This window comes from Balaenoptera physalus, assembly GCF_965194825.1.
Source record: "Balaenoptera physalus genome assembly, chromosome: 1".
NCBI lineage: Eukaryota > Metazoa > Chordata > Mammalia > Artiodactyla > Balaenopteridae > Balaenoptera > Balaenoptera physalus.
In genome coordinates, this window is record NC_138882.1 from 15,862,668 (window position 1) to 15,888,283 (window position 25,616).

The following is a 25,616-nucleotide window of genomic DNA, read 5'->3' on the forward strand; positions in this document are numbered from 1 at the left end:
AAGGAAGGAAGGAAGGAAGGGGGGAAGGAAAAGAGAAAGCGAAAGAGAAAGAGGAAGGGAGATAGAGACACAATTTTGGTCTCAAGGAAAATAAAAACAGATCTATTCAAATGCATTTAAAAGTTTTAATCCTCATTATAAGGTAGCATATGGTTGTTAAGCGTGTAGATTCTTAGTCAGACTATGTGATTTTGAAGCTCTGCTATTTTAGCTGTGGGCAAGTCAAATCACTTTCGTAAGTTTCTTTTTCCTCGTTGGTAAAGTGGAAATAATGAGTACTCACCTCTAAGGTTTTGGTGAGGATTCATTGTGAAAACATAAGTACTTGGTACCTGGTAAACTCTCAAAAATATCAACTCTTATGATTATTCATTTACCTGAGGATCAAAAAGAAAATAAGGGCGTCCATTCTTCAACTGAATTGCGAAATACTCTTCCTGATTGCCAGGTGATGCCGCAAAGACAATCAAACCTTCAGGCACCTTCGTTCGAAAGCTGGCCTTAATGCCTGGGGAGACAAGTGCAATCAGCGAATCAGTGCTGGGTTTTGTTGATTCTTTCTGATAAACGCACATTTACTTTCATTATTATTTATGATGTAGTGAGTACAGTCAGGGAATTATACATAGCAATGCACTGGGATGGTCCCAGCCATTTGGTTTTAACTGTATCCCATTATGAATACCAACCCATACTTGGAAACTCAAGCCTGCACTCCCACTAATCAATATATAATGAAGTTTAAATATATGCAAAACTCATCAACATAAAAAGATATGTTGTCAACCCAAAATTGGATACTAGGGGATCAATGCGGTAATATATCAGAGTCATAAAAATAAATGGGTTTTTGACATGAGTGAAAGAAACACAAAGAGCTTTGTTTAAAATACTTAAGAAGTTTAAAGAACTTGTCCAGTAGTAGAAGCTAAAAAAGAGAAAAATCTGCTATGAAGTGGTCCACAGAGCCAATTTTCTGGGATGCCATCCGGTAACCAAATGGTCTGCAGCCTTCAGAATTCCAGGGGCTCCACTCACCCTTCAGATCACCTACCAGCACTGCCCAAGACACACAGTACTCCTGTCTCTCAGAAATTACCCCTGCTCAGGAAGCAGGGGAAGCATGCAATAGTTCTCTATGATGTCTTCACACTACCACCACCTGGCCCAACCTCCATTCTACGGGTATCCCACCCACTCAATGCATACTATCAAGCTCTTCCTCAGTGTAAGACATTTTGTTAATGTACTGAAACTGGCAAAGAAGTTTAAGATCTTTGTTCTCAAGAGTTTCCAGTTTAGTTGGAGATATAAAATGTGTGTGTCTTAACAGACACGTCATACAGGGAGAATCAAATAAGAGGTCAAGAACATACATGAGAACCAAATGACAGCTCAAGAGCACAAAACTGAATAATTAATGGCTATTGATTTGATTAGTAATATAGTCAACCAGGATTGTGTAAGTTGGAAGGGGACAGAGCTGCCTTCATGCTGGGCTGGTAACCAAAGTTCCTACATAGCTGAGGGATTTACCCTGGATTCAATAGACTACAACATGTTCCTGCAATCAGAAACCATGTCTGATTCATCTTTCTACACCCGGAAATTACATGATGTCCTGGTGTACTTAGTAAATGGATGTGAAGAAAGGAGGTGGAAGGTACAATAGTGGTAAGGAAGAAGTTTTAACACAGGTCTGGAGGCAGGAGGGCAGAAATCATTTTGTGAGCATCGGATTGTCATTTTATAAAATATGTTTTCTATGGAACATTAACATCTGTTGAGTACTCTGATACACAATAAAGAAGAAAAACTAACAAGCCAGTGCCTGACATTAAATTCTAGTTGGTGAAAAAGAATTTAAAAAAAAAAAACTGTAGTGAGGTGTGATAAGTGATACAGACCTATTTACAATATATAATTTGATTCAAAGGGATTAAGAAAGGTTTCACAAAGAATAAGATGCTTGAGCTTGTTTTCAGAGAATATGAAGGACTTTGGGAGAAACTGTATAAAGGCCTAGAGGCAGGGAAAATATTAAGGAAAGCTGAATGTGGAGGAGGCAGTTAAGAGATGAATCTGGAGAAATAGGCAAGACCCCATCTCAGGCCATATATAGACTATCTGGCTTGAGAAGCTTGAGTAGAAGACAAAGATGGAAAGGAAGATTGTGTCATAACTATCTTTAGAGTGAATTATTTTAATACCAGCAAAGGCAAGCCTGGCATGCGGGCTTCAGACTTTCCAAAGAGGCAACTCAAACTTTTCCTGGCCTTCTTAGCTTCTGCATCTTTGTCTTCTAGATTTTATGCTTTTGGTCCTTTTCAAACATACCTGTCCTACTCATTTTGATATTTCATTACCCCACACTCTCTGATTCTCTTTATCCCACCTTCTAGGATATTACATTCTTGCTGTGAGACTCAGTACCTGGTCTATCCTGGTGCCTCTTTCACTTCCTAGAATATGATCGTTTGTCCCTATACATCACTTTTCAGTATCCAAACTCACTTGAACCCCTGATACTAGCTTTATTACTCTCATCTCTCTTACTAAGTGGATTAAAAAAGTTGGAATTTATCCTGTAGACAAAAGGAAGGCTTTAAAATTTGGGTGGAGGAAGGGAAGAAGATGCTCAAAGTCAAGATGAAGGAAACCAAACTAACAGTGGAATGTCTGGAGGATATAGATAATTTAACTACAGAGGAACCAGTTAGGATACTGCTATGCTTTGGGGGAATAAGATGATAAGGATTTTAATTAAGGACTGACACATAACTAAATGGATTGAAAGAATGGAGTCTATATATTTCAGAAGAGAATCCTTAAAACAAGTGGTTATGAGATGATGATGGGGGTAAGATGGTCAATTCTTTTCACCAATTACTGAGGGAAAAGTAGCATTATTAACAGAAGTAGAAAGGTCAGGTACAGAAGAAAATATGGGGTTGAGGATAGAAGCTCCATCTGGGGCACAGTGAGTTTATATTAATGATGTAAAGAAAAAAACTATCCATCATTTGGAAATGAGAAACTAAATCTCAGAAGAGAAAATGGGGTTAGAAAAATAAATTGGCAATCACCTGCCAATAAATCATGTCCCTGGGAGACACAGCAAGGACCACTGGGAAAAATGCCCCAGACTTAAGAGAAGGAAAGAATCGGGACAATAATAAAGTTAGAACAATCAGGATCACATTGTAAAATGGAAACATAGGTAGGAGAGAACTTTAAGAAGGCAAAGTTAGTTAACTGTATAAACACTTCCTATAGGTCCAAAATAATGAGAGCTGAAGAAAAGCTTACAGAGCTGGTAATTACTGTCTTTTTTAATTGAGTAGAACAAGCAGAGTCCAAACTGCTGGGTGATAATTTTTGATGGAATGGATGAGTAGGCAGTGAGTATCGAGGTCTCACTAGAAAAATCTGGTAGAGAATGAAATGGGAGACATAGAAACAAATTATTAGGGTTGTGCAATCAGATATAAGGAGGACACATCTGCCAACAAAAGCACAGACACGGCTAAAATCTGGTGTACCTTCTGACCAGAGAAAAATCATATTTCTATCAACTCTTCTTCTCTTAAGCTTCTCTCCTTTTGGTTCAGAGTGGCTCTCTTCTACAGAAGAGAAGGTTTACCTTTCCGTGACCATTTTAAAATTTCATATGTGGTATCAAATACTATAATTAAGACTATTGTTTTAAAATTAAACAACTAAAGGTTATTTCATAAAAATAGCTACAATTCAGAACACGAAGACAACACTCTCTACCAGGGTGCTGTAGGCATCTACATGGCGGTAACCAGGGGAGCAAAAGCCAGGATTTGAATGAGGGAAGAAAATAATAATTGCTCAGTCTGGGAATACAACTACTCATCCCCAGTTGAAGGGAAATTTGGTGAATGAAATTATGAATCACAATAAGAATTACAGAAATATTTAGCCAAGTTATACTTGGGAAAAAATCAACAATATCATGTTATTCAAGAATATGCATGTGCATGTGTTTTTCAGACACACCATTTAATTCCCAGCTTTTACACTTACATAACACAGAAATGTTATATAAAATTTAGCCCAACTAAAATAGAATACACAGATCAAGGGATATTTCTTGTAAGAAATGAGGATTTAGTAAAGTAACTTGATTTGCTGTTGTATGGTCAAATTGTTTCCTTACATTACAAAGATTTATAATGAATGAGGGTTTTTTTGCAAGTAAAGAAATAAAAAATGCACACTTCCATTGAAACATCATGTTCTTGACAATTAATGTTGCAGACATTGATAAATCCTATCTTTTGAGCCAAATGCCTTAAATCATGTAGTCAATCATATGCTTATACATCCCCATCCGCTGACTTTAGGCTCAGCCACGTGACTTGTTTCAGGCAAAGAAGTGGAAGTAGACACGTGGTACCATGTTAGAGAAGAAGCTTTAAATATATACTGTGTGACTGAGCCTGACTCCTATCTTCTCCTGTGCCTCATGAATGTGCTTTCATCCTGGGCTCAAGAATAAGAAGACATGTGGAGCAGAGCAGAGCAATACCAAAGCATTTTTCTTTTTAGAGGTTTGCGTTAAAGAGCCATGCTGACTAAAATGGGCAGAAAAGTGAGAAATAAACATTTCTTGCTTGCTAAAATTTAGATTTTGATGCAAAGAAAACAGGAGATATTCTAAAGTTCAATTTTTTGTTTCAAGTATTTGGGGAAATGATAGAGCATTTTTCTATCTCAATAGAAAAATTTATTCATTCATCCAAGGAATATTTTTAGGAAAATATACTTTGTGCAGCCACCTTTCTAGGCTATTGGGATACAGAGATATATAAAAGAGACATATATCTGTGGCCTCACATCTTAAAAAAATCTGAAAATCCAAGATCCGCATGGAAATACTTAGCTTTTCTGTAAATGTGTTTGCAACTTTAAAAATTTAATCATAAAAACAATACAGTGACAAGCGCATGGAATAGGCAAAGAGTTCTTAAACAATACAGGTAAAAGTATAATAGAAAGGGAAATGGTTATAAATTGTATTAGGATTAAGAACTTTTGTCTAAGAAAGGGCACAAATAAGAGAGTGAAAAGGTAACTAACAGAAGATATTTATAATATGTATTTCTGATAACATATATATCCAATGAAAATATATATAATTCCTACAAATCAATAAGAAAAGATGACTCATTAAAAGAATGGGGGCAAATGGCTCTTCAAAAAGATGATGTCCAAATGACAAATAAATGTATGAAAAAGATGCTCAGCATTGTTAGTCATCAGAGAAATGCAAAATAAAATGCAATATCACTAAACACCCACCAGAATGGCTAAATAAAATAGAAAATCCTAAATATACTCAAGTACATAGAGCAACTGGAAAGCTCATAACTATTAGTGGGAGTATAATTGGTACCACCATTCTGAAAAACTGCTTGGCAGTACTTATTAATTTATATCTCTTAAATATATGCATACCTTTTGGTCTAGCCATTCCACTCCAAGTTATATATCCCACCACACACACACACAAATACACATCTTCAGAAAAATATACAAGTATGTATATAGAAATACTTTTTATTATACCATTAAAATGGAACATACACAAATGCCCACCAACTGCAGAAAGGATAAATAAATGAGGTATAATATAGCAATGAGAATGAACAAAATATAGCCACATGCAACTACACGCATGAATCTCACAAACAAAATATTGGACAAAAAATGCTAGGCACAGAAGAATACATCCTGCATGATCACTTTTACATCAAGTGTAAAACCACGCAAAATAAATCTATTTATTTTTAGAGGTCAGGATAGTGGTAATCCTGGTTGGGGTTTAGAACAGGGCACAATGCAGAGGTTCTGGGGGATCAGTACTATTCTATTTAGTAATTTGGTGCTGGTTACATAAAGCTATTCAGGTTTTGAAATCTGTCAACTGGTACACCTAAGATTTTTGCACTTTTCTGTTTGTATGTTAAACTTCAATACAAAGGTTTGCTGAAAATGAAGAAATAATAGAATTACATAAAATTCAAACTATAAAAGCTGAAAGTGAAAATTCTCTATAGGTTTACCTGTCACCCTCAGAGAAACTACTACCAACAATTTGGCAAAGTTTTTCTCAGAAATATTTATACACATGTATGTCATTGTTTGTCTGTTTTTTCTTTACTGAAATTGGATTATATCACGCACACTATTCTGTAAGTTTTTTAAATTTTTCAAAATAAAATTGCATATATTTAAGGTGTTCAACACGATGATTTATACATATACATAGTGAAATGATTACTACAGTCAAGCTAATTAACATACTATATCCTCACATAGGTACTAATTTTTGTGTGTGATAAGTGCATCTGATATCTATTCTCTTAGCACCTTTCCATACAGTATTACTGTAATATTATTAAGTATAGTCATCATTCCTATACATTAGCTCTCTAGGCATTTTCATCCTACATAACTGCACCTTTGTAGTCTTTGACCAACATCTCCCCAGTCCCTGGTAACCACTATTCTACTCCCTGTTTGTATGAGCTTGATTTTTTTTTTTTTTAATTTATTCCACATGTCAGTGAGATCCTACAGTATTCATCTTTCTCTATCTGGGTTATTTCACTCAGCATAATGCCCTCCAGGTGCATCCATTTTGTTGCAAATGGTAGGATTTCTTTCTCGTGGTTGAATAATATTCCATTGTACATGTTTGTGTATGTATGTATATTTTCTTTATCCATTCATCCACTGATGGACATTTGGGCTGTTTCCATATCTCAGCTATTGTGAAAAATGCTTCTGTAAGTGTTTTTCACTTTGTAACATACAGCAGATATCTTTCCACTTCAGTTCACAAAGATACGTAATATTCTCTAATAACTAAATACATTTACATAATTTATTTTATAATTTTATCTTAGATAACATTTAGTTGGTTTCTAATTTTTTGATATTAAAAGTAGTATTGCAACAAACAGTTTTGCTTGCACATTGGTAGGCTCTAACATAATGTTCGGTCAAAGAGATTAATTTTTAAAAATTTTACTCATATTGCCATATGGTCTTTGAAAACTGATAATTAATTCAAATATTGGGTTGGCCAAAAAGTTCGTTTGGTTTTTTCCGTAAGATGGCTCTAATAGCGCTTAGTTGTCTTTAACTTCATTTGAAACAATTTTGTTAGATTGCATGTGACAGCTGTCATATCAGTGCGTATTTTAAAAAAGACATCAAAATTGGTGAATTTTTATGTAGGCATTTTAATGTTGAAGATGAAAGAAAAAAAGCAACATTTTCAGCATGTTTTGCTTTGCCTTTCTGCATAGCACTCACCATCTCCAGCCCATACTATACTTTCATCATTTATTTCATTTACCTCATATCTCCATCCCTTAAAATATAAATCTAGAACAGTGCCTGCTTCATTCTAAGCCCTCAATAAATTTTTGAAGGATTAGATGTTGATCCTTTTTTTAAAAAAAAGCTTGTAATTTATTCCTCCCCTGCTCCCCTTGGTAACCATAGCTTTGTCTTCTATGTCTGTGAGTCTATTTCTGTTTTGTAAATAAGTTCATTTGTATCCTATTTTTAGATTCCACATATAAGTGATATCATATGGTATTTGTCTTTCTGTGTCTGACTTACTTCACTTAGTATGATAATCTCTAGGTCCGTCCATGTTGATGCAAATGGCATTATTTCATTCTTTTTTTACAGCTGAGTAATATTCCACTGTATATATATATATCACATCTTCTTTATCGATTCATCCATCAATAGATATTTAGGTTGCTTCCATGTCTTGGCTATTTTAAATAGTGCTACAAACATCGGGTTGCATGTATCTTTTCTAATTATGTTTTTCTCTGGATATATGCCCAGGAGTGGGATTGCAGGATCATATGGTAGCTCTAGTTTTAGGTTTTTTTTTTTTTTTAGTTTTAGTTTTTTAAGGAAACCCCATACTGTTCTCCATAGTGACTACACCAATTTACATTTCCACCAACAGTGTAGGAGGGTTCCTTTTTCTCCACACTTTCTCCAGCATTTATTATTTGTAGACATTTTTGATGATGGCCAGTCTGACCAGTGTGAGGTGATACCTCATTGATCCTTTGTCTAGAAAGATGTTTCAAATACTTTCTCCCAGTTTGCTGTGTGCCTTTTAACCTTATGTTGTTGTTTTTCATTATTCTATAGGCTAAAATAAAATGACTCAAAATTTTAAAACATTTTTTCTAAATTTCTTCTAGAATTTGTGCTTTAATTAGAAAGTACTTCCTTACTCACAAAATAATAAAAAGTAGTCTTTAATAGTTTCTTCTAGCATATTCATGACTATAACATTTAAAAGTTTAGTCCAGATGATTCAGCTTCCCATTGGATAATGATAGCACCCTAATATTTCCACATTTTTCTCTAAAAACCATTCTGATCATGAAGGAGAACAAATATAATCACCATAACCCAAGCCTATAGAGTCACTAGGAGACAGAGAATTCTAAAAACTTCAGTATGTGAAATAGAGAAATAAACATTCTAAACCAGAAGAGTCAGCACCAGGGTTCACACTGGAGTTGAGAGTAGAATAAAGAATGAACAGAAAAGGGCAGAGGGCAGCAAGGACCCAGCCGTGGCAGAAGTCAGATAAAATCACCCCCTGAAAGTCAGTTCCTCCCTGAGTTAAACAAACAAACAAACAAGCAAGCAAACAACAACAACAACACTGAGAACAAAACATTGGCTACTGAGATAATTCAAAGAAAGAGGCCTGAAAGGGTCCAGGAAAAGAAAGAGCAATCTGTGGAAGGCACTGCTTCCAGAGGAAAGGGAAAGCACTAGAAGAAGCCATATCTCTTAGCGTCAGGGAAGGAAGCAAACAGGAAATTAAGAGTTCTGAATTAACAAAAGAGAATCAGAAAATCAGAAAACACACAAATCACCACAGAACGCACCATCTATCACCGTTCACAAAAACAACAGGATGTGTCTCTCTTGAACCAAAAAACCTACCCAAAACCTTCATCCTAACTGATATACCATTGGTATTGCATATTCAGCAAAAGGTAAGACATTTCAAAATGACTGGAAATTATCATATAATATCCTTATACAGCTACTGTGAGAACAAAATGAAATTGAGAACCAAAACATTTTAGCTGAAGAAAATTCTTCCCTCCAAGATCCAAGCACAGAAACTATAATTATAAGAAACTATAACACAACTCCCCAGCATGAATGCAAGAGCTGCTAAAAAGCATTTACAGATATGAAAAAAACAATCTTGAACCAGAATTTCAAATTCCTATAACAGACATGGATGTGTAGCATATATAAAGAAATCCTACAATGAAATCCTACAACTCAATACATTTTTTTTCAAAGAGGAAATGAAACTAGCCAAGAGGCACATGAAAAGATGCTCAACATAGCTTAATCATCAGGGAAATGCAAATCAAAACCACAATGAGATATTACCTCACACCTGTCAGAATGGCTATCATCAAAAAGAACACAAATAACAAATGCTGGCCAGGATGTGGAGAAAAGGGAACTCTTGTACACTGTTGGTGGGAATGTAAATTGGTGCAGCCACTGTGGAAAACAGGATGGAAGTTTCTCAAAGTACTAAAAATAGAACTACCATATGACCCAGTAATTCCACTCCTGGGTATATATCCAAAAATAAATAAATAAATACATAAATAAAAACACTAATTCAAAAAGATACAAGCACCCCAATGTTCAAAGCAGCATTGTTTACAATTGCCAAGATACTGAAGTAACAAAAATGTCCATCGACAGATGAATGGATAAAGAAGATGTGGTATATATACAATGGAATACTACTCAGCCATTAGAAAGAATGGAATTTTGCTATTTGCAGCAACATGGATGGTCTTGCAGGGCATTGTGCTAAGTGAAATAAGTCAGAGAAAGACAAATATTGCATGATATTACTTATATGTAGAATCTAAAAACTACAAAAAACTAGTAAATATAACAAAAAAGCAGCAGACTCACAGATATAGAGAACCAACTAGTGGTTACCAGTGGAGAGAGGAGAGAGGAGCTGTATAGTGGTGGAGAGTGGGAGTACAAACTATTGGGTATAAGACAGGCTACAAAGATACATTGTACAACATGGGGACTATAGCCAATATTTTGTAATAACTGTAAATGGAATATAACCTTTAAAATTGTATAAAAGAATTTAAAAAATTAAAAAGTTTGAACAATCATGACCAACAAACCCTGATATGTGAATAATAAGGTTCACAAGGAAGATGCTCAGTTTCACCAATCATCAGGGAAGTGCAAATTAAAACTACAGTGAGATACCATGCTATACTCACTAGAATGGCTAAAATTAAAAACACTAAATTCTGCTGTATGTAAATGTAAGATGGAACAACCATTTCAGAAAACTGCTTGGTATTTTCTTACTAAAACATATACGTAACCTATGACTTATTCTGTGGCTTGTCTTTTCATATTCTTAGCATCTTTTGAAGAAGTTGAATTTATCATTTTTGAATGGATAGTGCTTTTTATATCCTAAGAAGTCTTTACCAACACCAAGGTCACCAAGATATTCTCTCATTTTTCTCCTAAAAGCTTTATAATTTTAGCTTTTATTTTTAGGACTTTGACTCCATCTCAGATTAATTTGTATGTATGATGTGAGGTAGGGATCCAGCTTCATTTTTTCCAGATCACTCCAGATTATGCAATATCATTGGTGAAAAGATTGTGCTTTCCTCATTGAATTGCCTTAACTTCACCAAATTTAATTGACAACGGAAATTTGTGTCTATTTCTAATCTATTTGTCAGTACTTCACAAATAATACAATGTCTTGATTTTTGTGGCCTTATTTTAAGTCATGAAGTCAGATAGCATAAGTCTGACAAATTCATCAGACTATATTCAATCTTGTTTTCAAATATTCTAGACCTTTTGAATTTCCTTTTAACTTATAGAATCTACTTGAGAATTTCTTTAAAAAAGCTTGCTGTAATTTTGACTGAAATTACATTAAGCCTATAGATTGACTTGAGGGGAAGGACTATTTTAACAACCTTTTGTTTATCATCCACAATCACGATAACTCTTCTCATTTATTTATATTTACTTTAATTTTCCTAAGTCGGTTTACAATTTTGGGTGTAGAATCTTTTCACTTATTTTGTTAAATTTAAGTATTATGTTTTGGATGCTCTTTTAAATGCTACTTTTACACTTTTATCAACTATTTATTATTAGTATATTTGATTAATTTTATCTACATTGATTTTGTATGTGCTACCTTTCTGAATTCTTTTTTTTTTTTTTTTTTTTTTAATTTATTTATTTATTTATTTTATTTATGGCTGTGTTGGGTCTTCATTTCTGTGCGAGGGCTTTCTCCAGTTGTGGCAAGCGGGGGCCACTCTTCATCACGGTGCGCGGGCCTCTCATTATCGCGGCCTCTCTTGTTGTGGAGCACAGGCTCCAGACGCGCAGGCTCAGTAGTTGTGGCTCACGGGCCTAGTTGCTCCGCGGCACGTGGGATCCTCCCAGACCAGGGCTCGAACCCGTGCCCCCTGCATTGGCAGGCAGATTCTCAACCACTGCGCCACCAGGGAAGCCCTGAATTCTTATTATTGAATAGTTCTAGTACTTAGAGAGATTGAATATACATACATAATCACATCAACTACAAATAAAGACATTTTCCTTTTCCTTTCCAACATTTGTGACTTTTACTTATTTTATTGCTTTATTGCAGAGGCTAGGACCACTAGTAAAATTTGAATGCTGATCCCAATCTTAGAAGCAAAGCACATATTGTTTCTCCATTGAGCATATTAGCTGTAGGATCTTCAAAGTGGTCCTTTATTTAATTGGGAAAGTCCCCCTCTATTCCTAGTTTGCTGAAAGTTTTCATTATGAGTAGGTGTTAAATTTTGTCAAATCCTTTCCAGATCTATTGAGAAAATATGATACTTTGCTCCAATCCCTCTATTAATGTGGTGAATCACACTGATTGATTTTTAAAATTAATTCAAAATCTACCCTCCACTGCCCATTATTCTTTTTTGTTTTAATAAATTTATTTATTTTATTTATTTATTTTTGGCTGCATTGGGTCTTCGTTGCTGTGTGCAGGCTTCCTCTAGTTGCAGCAAGCAGGGGCTACTCTTCCTTGCGTGGGTTTCTCATTGTGGTGGCTTCTCTTGTTGCGGAGCATGGGCTCTAGGTGTGCGGGTTTCAGTAGTTGTGGTACGCAGGCTCAGTAGTTGTGGCTCACGGGCTCTAGAGCGCAGGCTCAGTAGTTGTGGCACACAGGCCTAGTTCCTCCACGGCATGTGGGATCTTCCCGGACCAGGGCTCGAACCCATGTCCCCTGCATTGGCAGGCGGATTCTTAACCACTGCACCACAGGGAAGCCCTGTCCATTATTCTTGAAAGCCAACATTGGGCCTTGATATCTGTTTCCATTTCATCAATATCTGATCTTAATTATTTTCTATGTCTTATTATTTGGAGTTTAATTTATTCTTTTGTTAGCTCTTTTAATAAGAAACATGGAAAGGCTTGGATCTTTTTCTTCTAAGATAATCATTTAACCTAAACATTAACTTCTAAACACTTTACCTGCACTTTAAAAGCTGATAATGCTGTAGTTTCATTTTTTAACTTCTAAAATTTCAACTAAAAAAATTCCCTTGTCATTTCTTTTTTGACTTACATGTTATTTAAAAATGAGTTAATTTTAAATATTTAGAAATTTTCTAAATGAGATATCATTTAGAAATGAGGTATCATTCGCATATTGATTTTTAATTTAATTCCATGTAGTCAGAGAATAAGTGCTATGACTTCAATCCTTTGAAATTTATTGAGACTTCTTTATGGTCCAGTGTATACTTTCCAAGTACATTTGAAAAGAATGGGTGTTTTCCAGGCTGGGCTATAGTGTTCAATAAATACCATTTAAGTTCACTGGTAGGGTTGCTTGTTTTTTCTATATTCTTATAGATCCTTTAGCTACTTCTTTTATTAATTACTAAGAAAGTCATTTAAAAATCTTCACATATGGTAGTGATTTGCCTATTTTTCTCCCTAGTTTATATATTTTATTTCATATATTTTGAAACTCTACTATTACATACTAATACATTTAGGATATTTTCTTCTTGAAGAATTGACTGTTTATCAATGTGAAATGTCTTTATTTCCAGTAATACTACTGGTCTTGAAGATTACTTTGATATAAATATTGCCACTGCCATTTTGTTATGAAAAGTGTTTCATGATTTATGTTTTCCATCCTTTTACTTTTAATCCATCTGTTTTTTATACTTAAAGTACATCTCTTGTAAACAGTGTATATTAGAGTCTTGCCCTTTTAGCCAGTCTGATAATCTTCGTCTTTTGGTTGGTGTGTTTATATATTTTTATTCAATGTAATTATCAATATGGTTGAATTTAAGTTTACCATCTTACTATTTGTTTTCGTTCTTCTTTTTCTCTTTTTTTTTTTTTGCATTTGTTCTTTGTTCTTTAACTGTGCCTATCCTAACTTGATTTGGATTAGTACAATTATTTAAATATTCCATTTTATTTCTTTCTAATTTCTTTACCTAAACTTCCTAAAATGGTTACTCTATGGACCATAATATGCATTCTTAACTTACAATATTCTACCAGAAATTGATATTATACCACTTCAGATATAAGGTTCCTATGGCATCATACTTCCAATCATTTGTGCTATTTTTGCCATAAATTTTACTTTTATGTAGGTTGTAAACTACAGAATATATTTATATTTTGGGTTTTGCCAGTCAAATTGTCTTTTTAAAAAAATTAGGAAAAAAATACTTTTTATTTATTCACATATTTTTTGTTTCCATTTCCCTCCATTCCTTCATCAGATATTTATTCCTACCTGGTATTATTTTCCTTTAGCCTGAAAAAAATTCTTTAGCATTTACTGAATTTCAGGACTATTCACAATGTATTAACTCAGTTTTTGTTTATCTGAAAATGTCTTTCAACTTCATTTTTGCATATTTTCACTGAACACAGAATTCAGGTTGACTTTTTTTTTTTTTTAGGTTTTTAAAGATATTCCATTATCTTCTGGCCTCCATTATTTCGGATGAAGTGTCAGCCATCATTCTTTTCATCATTTCCCTGTATGTATCATCTTTTTTTCTCCTAGATGGTTTAAGTTTCTTTCTTTTTCTTTATTTTTGTTTCAGTAATTTCTACTATATGTCTAAGATGTGATTTTCATTGTATTTATCTTGTTTGAAAGTCACTGAGCTTCTCTGATCCATAGGCTGCTATTTTATCACAAAATCTGAAGATTTATCAGCAGTTATTGCCTCAAATATTTTTTTCTGCCTATTTTCTCTTTTCCTTCTTCCTGGAACCCTGTCTCCACATAAGTTAGAACTCCTGATATTATCTCACAGGTTACTCATCCTCTGTTTTTCTTTCAATCTTTTTTCTCTTTGTTTTCACGTGGTTATTTTATAACTATCTATGTTCAAATTCATTAATCTTTTGTTTTGCACTGTCCACCTGCTGTTAAGCTCATCCAGTAAAGATTCTGAACGTCTTTTATTTTATTCCTTTTAGAGCAATCATTTCTCTTCTAAGATGCTGTATTCTCTTTATCTACTACATGTATTTTTACCTTTAAATTCTTTAAAATATTTATAATATTTGCTACACACTTTTCATTCTAATTTTAATAATTTGGTCATCTGGAAATATGCCTCTATTGATTGTGTTGAACTGAAATTGGGCTCTAATTACATTGAGTTCACTTGTGATTATCCCAACTCCCAATGACTGATGATGTCATTGTTTTGATTTTATTCACATTTAAACTGGCAGGAGATCGTAGATTTTTTGGTTCAAATTTGGATTCAGTCCTTTCATATCTCTGGAACCAATCACTGGAAGAATGTGTAGGAGTCCATTTCTAGGCCCTCTTCAACAGATACTTTCTTGGCAAAATATGAGTTGAGAGCATAATAAGATTTGGGAACTGAGCTACTTGTTTTGGCATTTGGACTTCTTCTAAATCTCATGTCATGTCACTAGGGCACACTGACAGTTGACAGCTGATTTCTTCTTGACTCTGAAAATTTTCCCTATGTATATATCAGGCTTATACCTCTGGGACCAAGTACCCACCCTCAGATATAGAAAGTTCCACAGCTCTCCCTTCAACTATGAGACACTTATTCCTTACTAAAATTCAGTTTGTCCAGGCTTTTCTGCATTACCTGCTCTTTGATAGCCTCACAGAAAAATATGATATTTATTTAGCTTAGATTTTTCTAGTTGTTACCATGGTAGTGAAAGTTCTTCTCACTCTTCTACCTCCAAATTTGAAGCAGAAGTTTCTATTAATTTTACAAGTGTTTTTGTGGGAACAGTAAAGCAACTGATTTATATATAGATCCAGTCACTTGTAGACTGTTCTATTAGTGACATAATTTTAACAGATTGTCTTGGATTTTATAGGAGATAATATTATTGGGAAATAATGATTATTTGATCATTTTAAGTCCAAGTTTTATAATTCCTATTTCCTATTGCATTGATAACACCGCTACAACAGTGACATGAGACAGTGGCCATAGATCTTTATCTTTTTAGTGCTACTTCTATATTTTTCTGAAGATTGATATATTTATCCACTTATTTGTTCAATTGGTGAATCACATTTATATTGAAAAATTTTCCTTGTGGCAAATCTTGAATCTCTCTTGCTTGAAAGAATGCTTATATTTTCTAAATCTATACTTTACGTATAGATGACTATGGTCCTCTCATAAGAATCCTTCAAAAATTTAGAATAGCTTTTAGGTCAGACATTTTTTCCCTTTAACCTTCAATTATAGGGGTAAACATTTTTTTCCTCTTTAGAAATAGATATTGATCCACTGGTTGAGAAAAGTCAATCAAATATTACATTAAGTTAAAAAACCCAAAACCAATTAACATGAGATAACTTTTAGCAGGAATAAAAGAATATGAAAACAACAACTTACTGTAAAATATTTTAACTTGTAAACATAGAGAAAATTAAGTAGACAATAATTTAAACATAACTTAGTTCCATTAATTTACCTTTTCTTTCACCAAAATATACTTTTTTTCTGAGAAATAAAGAAAGGCATAATACTCATCTCATATAGAACTTATTCTACAGTAGATGGGCCAAATAAATACAAAACACTATAAATGACATACTTAAAGAAGGATATGTAATTCACAGATGTTAAATAGCAAAAAAAAAAAAAAAAAAAAGACTAACTGTTAAAATGAGGGCAGAGCAGCATATGTGAAAGTTCACAGAAGCTGTGATGACTGAGCTGGATTTTGAAGGATAAATTATAATTTAGCTGATGGACAATGATGTAAAGAGCACATAGGGCTTCTAAAGCCAAGTGACAGATACAGATAAACGTTCATAAAAAAAGAAGATATTGTAGTAGAAGAGAGGCATTTTCCCAAAGCTTTATAAACTACTGTCACAACCAGTATCTGTCCTTCTTGTCGACTTTAAATAATATCTGCTAGAATTTAGCTTTTACAGTCTGCCTAGTGACCCTTCCTTGTATTGTAGAAGGAAGTATCAAACCAAAACACTGAGATGAGGATGAAAGGTACTAGAATCTGGTGTTATCACTAAACTCTCCTTCAGATGCATCACACAACCAAATCCATTGATCCCGATGCTAAGGATGTGACAGTCAACAAATTTTTCAAATCCTGCTAGGAGCCATATGAAAGAAACAGGTATAGCTTGGGGTAAGAGTTACTTATCTCTGACTTAAGCCACACTGTTCATCTCACATTCAATAGAAAATTCCAATAGAATAAACAAAGATATGGCTCAGTTTTAAAACAAATCTATCAGAGATCAAAGACGCCTTATTAGATCAGTATATTAAATTGGCCAAAGATTTATAAAGAACTGCTGTAAAACAACACAAATTAAATACGTTAATGTAATAGTCAAGGTGTATTTTGTCAGGAAATTTACTGGGGTGTGGAGAATGGAGTCTTGATGCATGAGCTTCTAAAATTAAAATAACTCTTCCCATAAAATTAATGTATTCTATTACATAGATATTTTCTTATCTTTACCCTCATAAAGAAAGCAGAAATCCTTTGGCTTCATTCTAAAATATCCCTCCTGCTTCATTCCCACTCATACCACTTGCTTGGAGATGGATTTCTAGTTGCCTGTTTGGTGCATTAGGGAATGTAGAAGTTCAGTTTCATATAGAAGCAACTCTAGCTGTACAGCTTAATTTGAATTATGCAAATAAGTTCGAAATTGGAAAAAGTTTTTCTTTTTACTTGACTGCCATTAGATGGTGCTAAAAATGTCTCCATTCATAAAATATTTATGGCTAACCAGCCCTATAAATACATGAATAACAAAATCATCATTGACTATAGTTAAAAAAATAACAATTGAAAACTAATCTGAAAATAATAGAAATGGCCTGGAATTAATCCCCAAATGGCTAACTCTTTATTAGAATGCCAAATGTGTTATTTATTTAAATATGTATTATTTCTTAATTTTTAAAATTAAATTGTTTTTCATCTGCTTACTACTAAAGAACTTGGGAAACATTAGATCAGCATTCTAAAAATTACATTGTAAATGAAGATTAGGATAAAAAGTAGAGAAATACTAGAGAAAAATAAGAATAAAGAATTTTACTGTGTAGGAAGTTTTGAGAAACAGTAGCTAATCCTAATCTTTATAAAACAAAGAATGCTCTCTTTCATCTTTTAAAATAATCCTCCATTTCAACCTAGGAACAATTAACAACTGTGACTGCCTGAATGTCACTGTTATAAGGACCAATCATGCTTTACAATCTCCAAATGATAAGTATACAAGGAAGAATTATCACCAGATACTTTCTGAAACATACATATGCCAGGACGCTTATTTCCTGCACAGAATAGGCCTCAGTTAATAGACGTACTGGATTAGGTGATCTCTAAAATCCTGTAGTAGTGTGTGACTTTATAAATTAATGAACTGGAATTTTCATCTAACTGCCTTTTCATTTCTGATTTTATAGCAAGAGACTTCTCAAGTTGCTTATCTTCCTTTCCATTTCATATAGATAGTCTTGCAACCACTGTCAGGCAACTATTTCCCCTGCCTTAGATACTTGGAATCTTACTCTAGGTTTTTGGGGTTTTTTTTTTAACATCTTTATTGGAGTATAATTGCTTTACAATGGTGTGTTAGTTTCTGCTGTATAACAAAGTGGATCAGTTTTACATATACATATGTCCCCATATCTCTTCCCTCTTGCGTATCCCTCCCTCCCACCCTCCCTATCCCGCCCTTCTAGGTGGTCACAAAGCACTGAGCTGATCTCCCTTGCTATGCGGCTGCTTACCACTAGCTATCTATTTTACATTTGGTAGTGGATATGTCCATGCCACTCTCTGTTTGTCCCAGCTTACCCTTCCCCCTCCCCGTATCCTCAAGTCCATTCTCTAGTAGGTCTGTGTCTTTATTCCTGTCTTGCCCCTAGGTTCTTCATGACCTTTGTTTTTTTTTTTTTTTAGATTCCATATATATGTGTTAGCATACAGTATTTGTTTTTCTCTTTCTGACTTACTTCACTCTGTATGACAGACTCTAGGTCCATCCACCTCACTGCAAATAACTTAATTTCGTTTCTTTTTATGGCTGAGTAATATTCCATTGTATATATGTGCCACATCTTTATCCATTCACCTGTTGATGGACACTTAGGTTGCTTCCATGTCCTGGCTATTGTAAATAGAGCTGCAATGAACATTTTGGTACATGACTCTTTTTGAATTATCGTTTTCTCAGGGTATACGCCCAGTAGTGGGATTGCTGGGTCATATGGTAGTTCTATTTTTAGTTTTTTAAGGAACCTCCATACTGTTCTCCATAGTGGCTGTATCAATTTACATTCCCACCAACAGAGCAAGAGGGTTCCCTTTTCTCCACACCCTCTCCAGCATTTATTGTTTCTAGATTTTTTGATGATGGCCATTCTGACATGTGTGAGGTGATACGTCATTGTAGTTTCGATTTGCGTTTCTCTAATGATTAGTGATGTTGAGCATCTTTTCATGTGTTTGCTGGCAATCTGTATATCTTCTTTGGAGAAATGTCTATTTAGGTCTTCTGCCCATTTTTGGATTGGGTTGTTTGTTTTTTTGATATTGAGCTACATGAGCTGCTTGTAAATTTTGGAGATTAATCCTTTGTCAGTTGCTTCATTTGCAAATATTTTCTCCCATTCTGAGGGTTGTCTTTTCATCTTGTTTATGGTTTCCTTTGCTGTGCAAAAGCTTTTAAGTTTCATTAGGTCCCATTTGTTTATTTTCGTTTTTATTTCCATTTCTCTAGGAGGTGGGTCAAAAAGGATCTTGCTGTGATTTATGTCATAGAGTGTTCTGCCTATTAGTTTTTAATTTTATTTCTAGGATCAACCCTGAAGTTGAACTTTCATCAAAGTTCTTCATCTGTGTATTTCAAAATTCTTCACCATTTTTTTTTAAAGTTGGATAGTTTGTCTTTATTATTGATTTGTAAATTCTCTTTTCATATTAAGGGTATTATTTCACTGTCTGTCACATATGTTACAGTCATTTACTTTCTTTTCTTACAGATTTTTTTAAATTAAAAAATATTTTTTTTACTGTGGACAGATATTTTTAATGTTATTTCTATTATAAAAATTGTGTAAATTTTAATGTATTAATATCTATTCTTTTCAAATAATGGTATCTCCTTTTCTTTAGCTTTTATAATTAGGTTTCCCAACTAAAAATTTGTTACTTATTTACATTTTCCCATTCATTTCCTATATTCTTATATTTAACATTATATTCCATTTGTAATCTATTTTGACACATAGTGTGAGATAGGGATATATCCAAGTTTTGTTTTTTTGTTCCTGGACATGTAAAAATAATGCATTCCATGAGGCAGGAACTTTGTGTTATTTACTTCTGCATTTCCACCACCTTGAACAATGGCTGACACATAATAGATGCTCAAAATTATTTGCTGAATAAATGTTTAATGGCCGCAATCCCACCTTTAGCATATACTATTGAATCAATCTCTGTACTTTCTATTTAGTTCCACTGATATATTTTTGTAGCAGTATTATCTGATAATATTTCTAATATCTGACAATTTATTCTTCCTCTCAGTATCCTTCTTTTCTGTTTTTTAACTACTCAATTCATTCACTTTTTATATTAACATTAAGATCATCATTATGAGTATGTTTTCTTTAAACTTTCTTTTCCTTAAACTGATCCTGCACATGTCTTTTTAAGTTTATACAAGATTTTATATATTTTATTGCCATTATGAATAAGATCATTTTTAGATTCCTTATTACTGAATCATAGAAAAATACTTAGTACATTTGTTTTTAATCAACCATCTTATTGTAATATTATTATTTATAATAGGTTTTGGTGTTCTCTCCTTTTTTTATATATATGCTTATATTTTCTGGAAAAAATAATTTTGTCTACTCCTTTCCAATAATCCTACCTCTTAATTCTGTCTTAATACATGGGCTATATTTTCCAAAATAATATTAAAAATCAGTACAGATAATAAGCATTATTTATTGTTCTCAACTAAATAAGAATTGATGCAGTTTTTTAACCATTAAGGTGAATGGTGAATGTTGGTTTGTCCAATTATCATCTGTTGTTTTAGATTACTATGCTTCTTACTGATTTTTTAAACACTTTTATTCCTTCTCTCAAATTATATTTCTTGAGTTGTTATTCTGTAGAAGGTAGATGGACCTAAACATGAGTATGATGCATTTCAAACATTCAGGAAACTTTAGGCTAACAGAGTGTGTAAGAGCAAAGAATGTTTTCCAAAAGAAGAAACCTTTTAGGTGACTAGTAAACCAGTTTCTTGGAATTCTCATGGAATGCCCCATGGAAGGAACTACCAAAATAAACACTCTATTATCAAAAGCAATTAATAAGTCAAATGCTGTAAAACGTAACCAATGTCACCAAAGAACATCTAAGATGATTTCCTCTTCTGAGTAGCTTTATATTAATTACAAAAATATAGACTGAGTAGCTTTATATTAATTACAAAAATTACAAAAATATAAACTATATTGCATGAAGTTTTAGGTAAAAATGTTTATACACATACAGAAAAATAGATCTATTTATATAAATCTATCTGTCTACATCTATATCTATTTATCCATCCATCCAACTCCAGATTATTCCCCCAAATTGCTCTTGCAAACCAAAATATTTATATAATCATTAATAAAAAATCAGAATTTTACAAGAAAGACAAGTATTTTATGAGGAAGATATCATTCTTAATTAAAAAACGCGTCCACTAATAACCAATAATTGTAAAGTATCATCCCTCCTCTTTATACATGCTATATATATTCAGTTCCAAACACCTTAAAGTTATATTTCATCTACTATATAAATACACTCCACTTTGAGCTCATTTTTGAAAATTGTGGTGTGTTGGATTGAAGTCAGATAATGCAAAATATGACTGAATGCCATTTAATGATAATTGGATTGTGAATTATAATCAACATAATACTTAATCATTTTATAGAGCAAAAAATAGAAAATTCAGCATGTATTTTGGTTTCCTGAAACAAAAAATATGTTTTACCTTGACCTCTTGTAAAATGGTTGACATTTTAACAAGTGACTCTAGCAAATAAAGTGTTTAAACTTAGGCTAAAGAACAAGGTAGTTATGAAAATATTCTTTAATAAAATGAATTTGTATCATTATTTAGTTTTTGTTTTTCTACAACTGAAAAAATAAACTTTTGGACATGTATCTATAAGGCATGTCAGTTCTACTTTCATATCTTATACCTCACAGAAGATCTAGGTGCATGCATATACATATATAATTCATATACACAGTTGCACATATACATGCACATATATGCATACAGGTTTCAATGAGTTACATTTATATTGATTCATGTCAAATAAAAGGGATTTCAAAACTTTATTTTAATAAAGTATACAAAATGTACTGAAATATGCTGTGTTTTATTTTGTAATACAAGCATCAGGAGAAAACAATTAAATTCCACTCACTTGCAGCATTAGTACAATTTCTGAGTGACCCTGACCTTGAAATGATTTAGTGTCTTTCATGTCAAGTCTAATGGTTGAAAGTGTTCAATGACCCCAAGCAGCATTAGAAAGAATCTGCTTTGGAAGTTCTACACTGAAGTCTTTCTGTACTAACAATCTCAGCTGATCCAAGCAATTGGACCAATATTAAAACATATTTCAGGCTCCTTTGGAGCAAACTAGAATCCTAAAATGTAATCAAATGAGAACAATTTCTCTTGTTGCACTTTCAAATAATACACTGTTAGCTCAAAATGAAATCAAAATGTCTACTTCTGATTCTGACCCTACATTTTGAAGAGAACGCTATAACCACATTATGGTTCTTAAAGAATACTGTCTTTAAGAGTAACGGAATCCAAGAGGAAGGAGCTGGCTATACTTCCAACTTTGTGACAAATGAAAAACAAAAACAAACAAACAAGAAGCATCCCAAGGGCTTAGGGGCCTCCTGTAGACCAACACTTAAGCACACATCTAATTTTGGCATAATCACTTCATACGACCTCTCATAAACATAGTGAATGAAGGAATGGGGACACTCCTGAAGATTCATGGAAGCCAATTTAGAATAACCATGAAACCCATGGCCATTCCATCCCTGTCCTACCCCACTTTATCTTGCTTGTCAGAAGTAGGGCAAGGGGGGGAGCTCTGCTGGCTGCCTAGATTACCTTGTCTTTGGTAATCTTCTACAGCTTGGGCAACCACGGTGTGTTAAGGATCAAGTGCTTTACTACAATGACATTTTGGGGTACTCTCCAGAGGGAAAGGATATTTTACTGAAAGGGACCAGTCTTCTCCTTCCAGGCCAAGGAATGTCTAATCTACAAATGTGATCAGATTGCAATATTTATTATCTCTAAAAATGTGTTTTGAAAATACTAGAATGCCTATAAATGCATGCTGAATGAATGAAAGAGTAAAATTTCATAATCCTCTTAGCAGCCCATGTCATTGTATAATCACTCTTACTGTCATGAAGTGAATCCTTATATGTAACTGAGTCCATTCTTACCACAACTTAATTCCATTTTCTTTAGTTCACACTGTTGCAGGAATTGAGAACAACAGATTTGCATGGTAACAATGCATGTATTTGAAATTGGTTACTAATTCATTTCTAATACTTTATCACCATAAGACTAAAATATTAGGTAAATTCAATTCAGTAAAAATAAGTCAAACTTGTTTTAAAAGTCAGAGAAATGTTTGCCTGTGTGCAGACAAACCTGTTCACGAACGAACATTTTTGTCTTAATCAGGTAATATAATTGCACAGCTTCTCAATTAAATCACTAAAAACATATTAACCACTTTTGGAGAAGTACTGAGAAAATCAGAGGGTAAAAAGGAATAGACAGCATCTGCCATGTATTTAAAAGAGGGTACAAGGTAGGACCTGTCCCTCTCCCTGGCTAAATAGGAGGCAGCTACCTGGCCTTCACCCTGTTCTCCAACTTAACAGCGTTGCAAGAGTTAAAACAATCTTTCTTTTTTTCCTTCCAAAGGTCCTATATCATTTTGTTAAGATATTTCTTTGGTGTAACTCCAAAGAAGGGGAATTTGGTATTTGGCTTAGTGATTAAAGATAGATGCTAGAGTATACTGCCTGGATTCAAATACCAGCTCTAGAACTTAATTTATACGTGACCTTGGACCTTATATAACCTTTCTGTACCTAATTTCTTCACGTATAAGTGGAGATAATGATAGTTTCTTCTTTCACAAAATTCTTGGGAAGATGAAATAATAAGTTAATGTATATCAGGTATTTAGAACCATTTGACCCTGTATAAGTACTAGCTATTATTATTATTACTATTATTATTATTAAAGTCCATTGATTTTTGCTTGCTTTAAGATGCCCTTGATTTGGTATTAACAACAGAGGGCTATATTGTACCTTTATTTTACAGTTTACAAAACAGAAAGCCTGTAATTAGACACATCTTGAATACCTGTCCAACTCCAAGAAAGAGTCGTACAACTTGAGCAATCTCAGGGCTTCTCTGGGAGAACAAAAGTCTCAGCATCCTCATCGCACAACCTTCTCAGAGTCCAACTTCTCACAAGCACACACAGTCCTTCATTATACAGAAATATATTTCTGTGTAAAATTACAGTAAGTTCTTATTCTATTTAAGAAATATATATTGATGACAGCTACATGTAAAAGAATGAGATTAGAACATTCTCTAACACCATACACACACAAAAAAACTCAAAATGGATTAAAGAACTAAATGTAAAGCCAGATACTATAAGACTCCTAGAGGAAAACATAGGCAGAACACTCTTTGACATAAATTGAAGCAATATTTTTTTTTGGATCCATCTCCTAGAGTAATGGAAATAAAAACAGAAATAAACAGATGGGACCTAATTAAACTTAAAAGCTTTTGCACAGCAAAGGAAATAATAAACAAAACAAAAAGACAACCTACAGAATAGGAGAAAATACTTGCAAACAATGTGACTGACAAGAGAATTAATCTCCAAAATATACAAACAGCTCATGCAGCTCAATACCAAAAAAAACCGAAACAATCCAGTCAAAAAATGGGCAGAAGATCTAAATAGACATTTCTCTAAAGAAGGCACACAGATGGCCAAAAGGCACATGAAAAGATGCTCAACATCACTAATTATTAGAGAAATGCAAATCAAAACTACAAAGAGGTGCCACCCCACACCAGTCAGAATGACCATTGTCAAAAAGCCTACAAATAATAAATACCGGAGAGGGTGTGGAGAGAAAGGAATCTTCCTACACTGTTGGTGGGAATGTAAATTGGTAAAGTCACTATGGAAAACAGTACGGGTCTCTCTTAAAAAACTAAAAATAGAGCTACCATATGATTCAGCAATCCCACTCCTGGACATATATCTGGAGAAAACCATAATTTGAAAAGATACATGCACCCCAATGTTCATAGCAGCTCTATTTACAACAGCCAAGACATGGAAGCAACCTAAGTGTCCATCAACAGATGAATGGATAAAGAAGATGTGGTATATATACACAATGGACTATTCTTCAGCCATAAAAAGGAATCAAATGATGCCATTTGTAGCAACATGGATGGACCTAGAGATTATCATACTAAGTGAAGTAAGCCAGACAGAGAAAGAAAAGTATCATATGACATCACTTATATGTGGAATCTAAAAATAGGATACAAATGAACTTATTTACAAAACAGAAATAGACTCACAGACATAGAAAACAAACTTATGGTTTCCAAAGAGGAAAGGTGGGGGAGGGATAAATTAGGAGTTTGGGATTAAAATACACACACTACTGTATTTAAAACAGATAACCAACAAGGACCTACTGTAGAGCACAGGGAACTATACTCACTATCTTGTAATAACCTA

General features: G+C 33.6%; 1 protein-coding gene across 2 annotated transcripts in view; it reads right to left on the reverse strand.

Annotated features, from left to right (window-relative positions):
• Positions 1-25,616, reverse strand: part of USH2A (usherin) — a 794,931-nt gene that overhangs the window by 476,766 nt on the left and 292,549 nt on the right. For both annotated transcript variants that reach the window (XM_082428283.1, XM_082428282.1), the window contains exon 21: positions 378-508. In XM_082428283.1, coding sequence (XP_082284409.1) covers positions 378-508 — 131 coding nt within the window. The remainder of the gene's footprint in view (positions 1-377; positions 509-25,616) is intronic.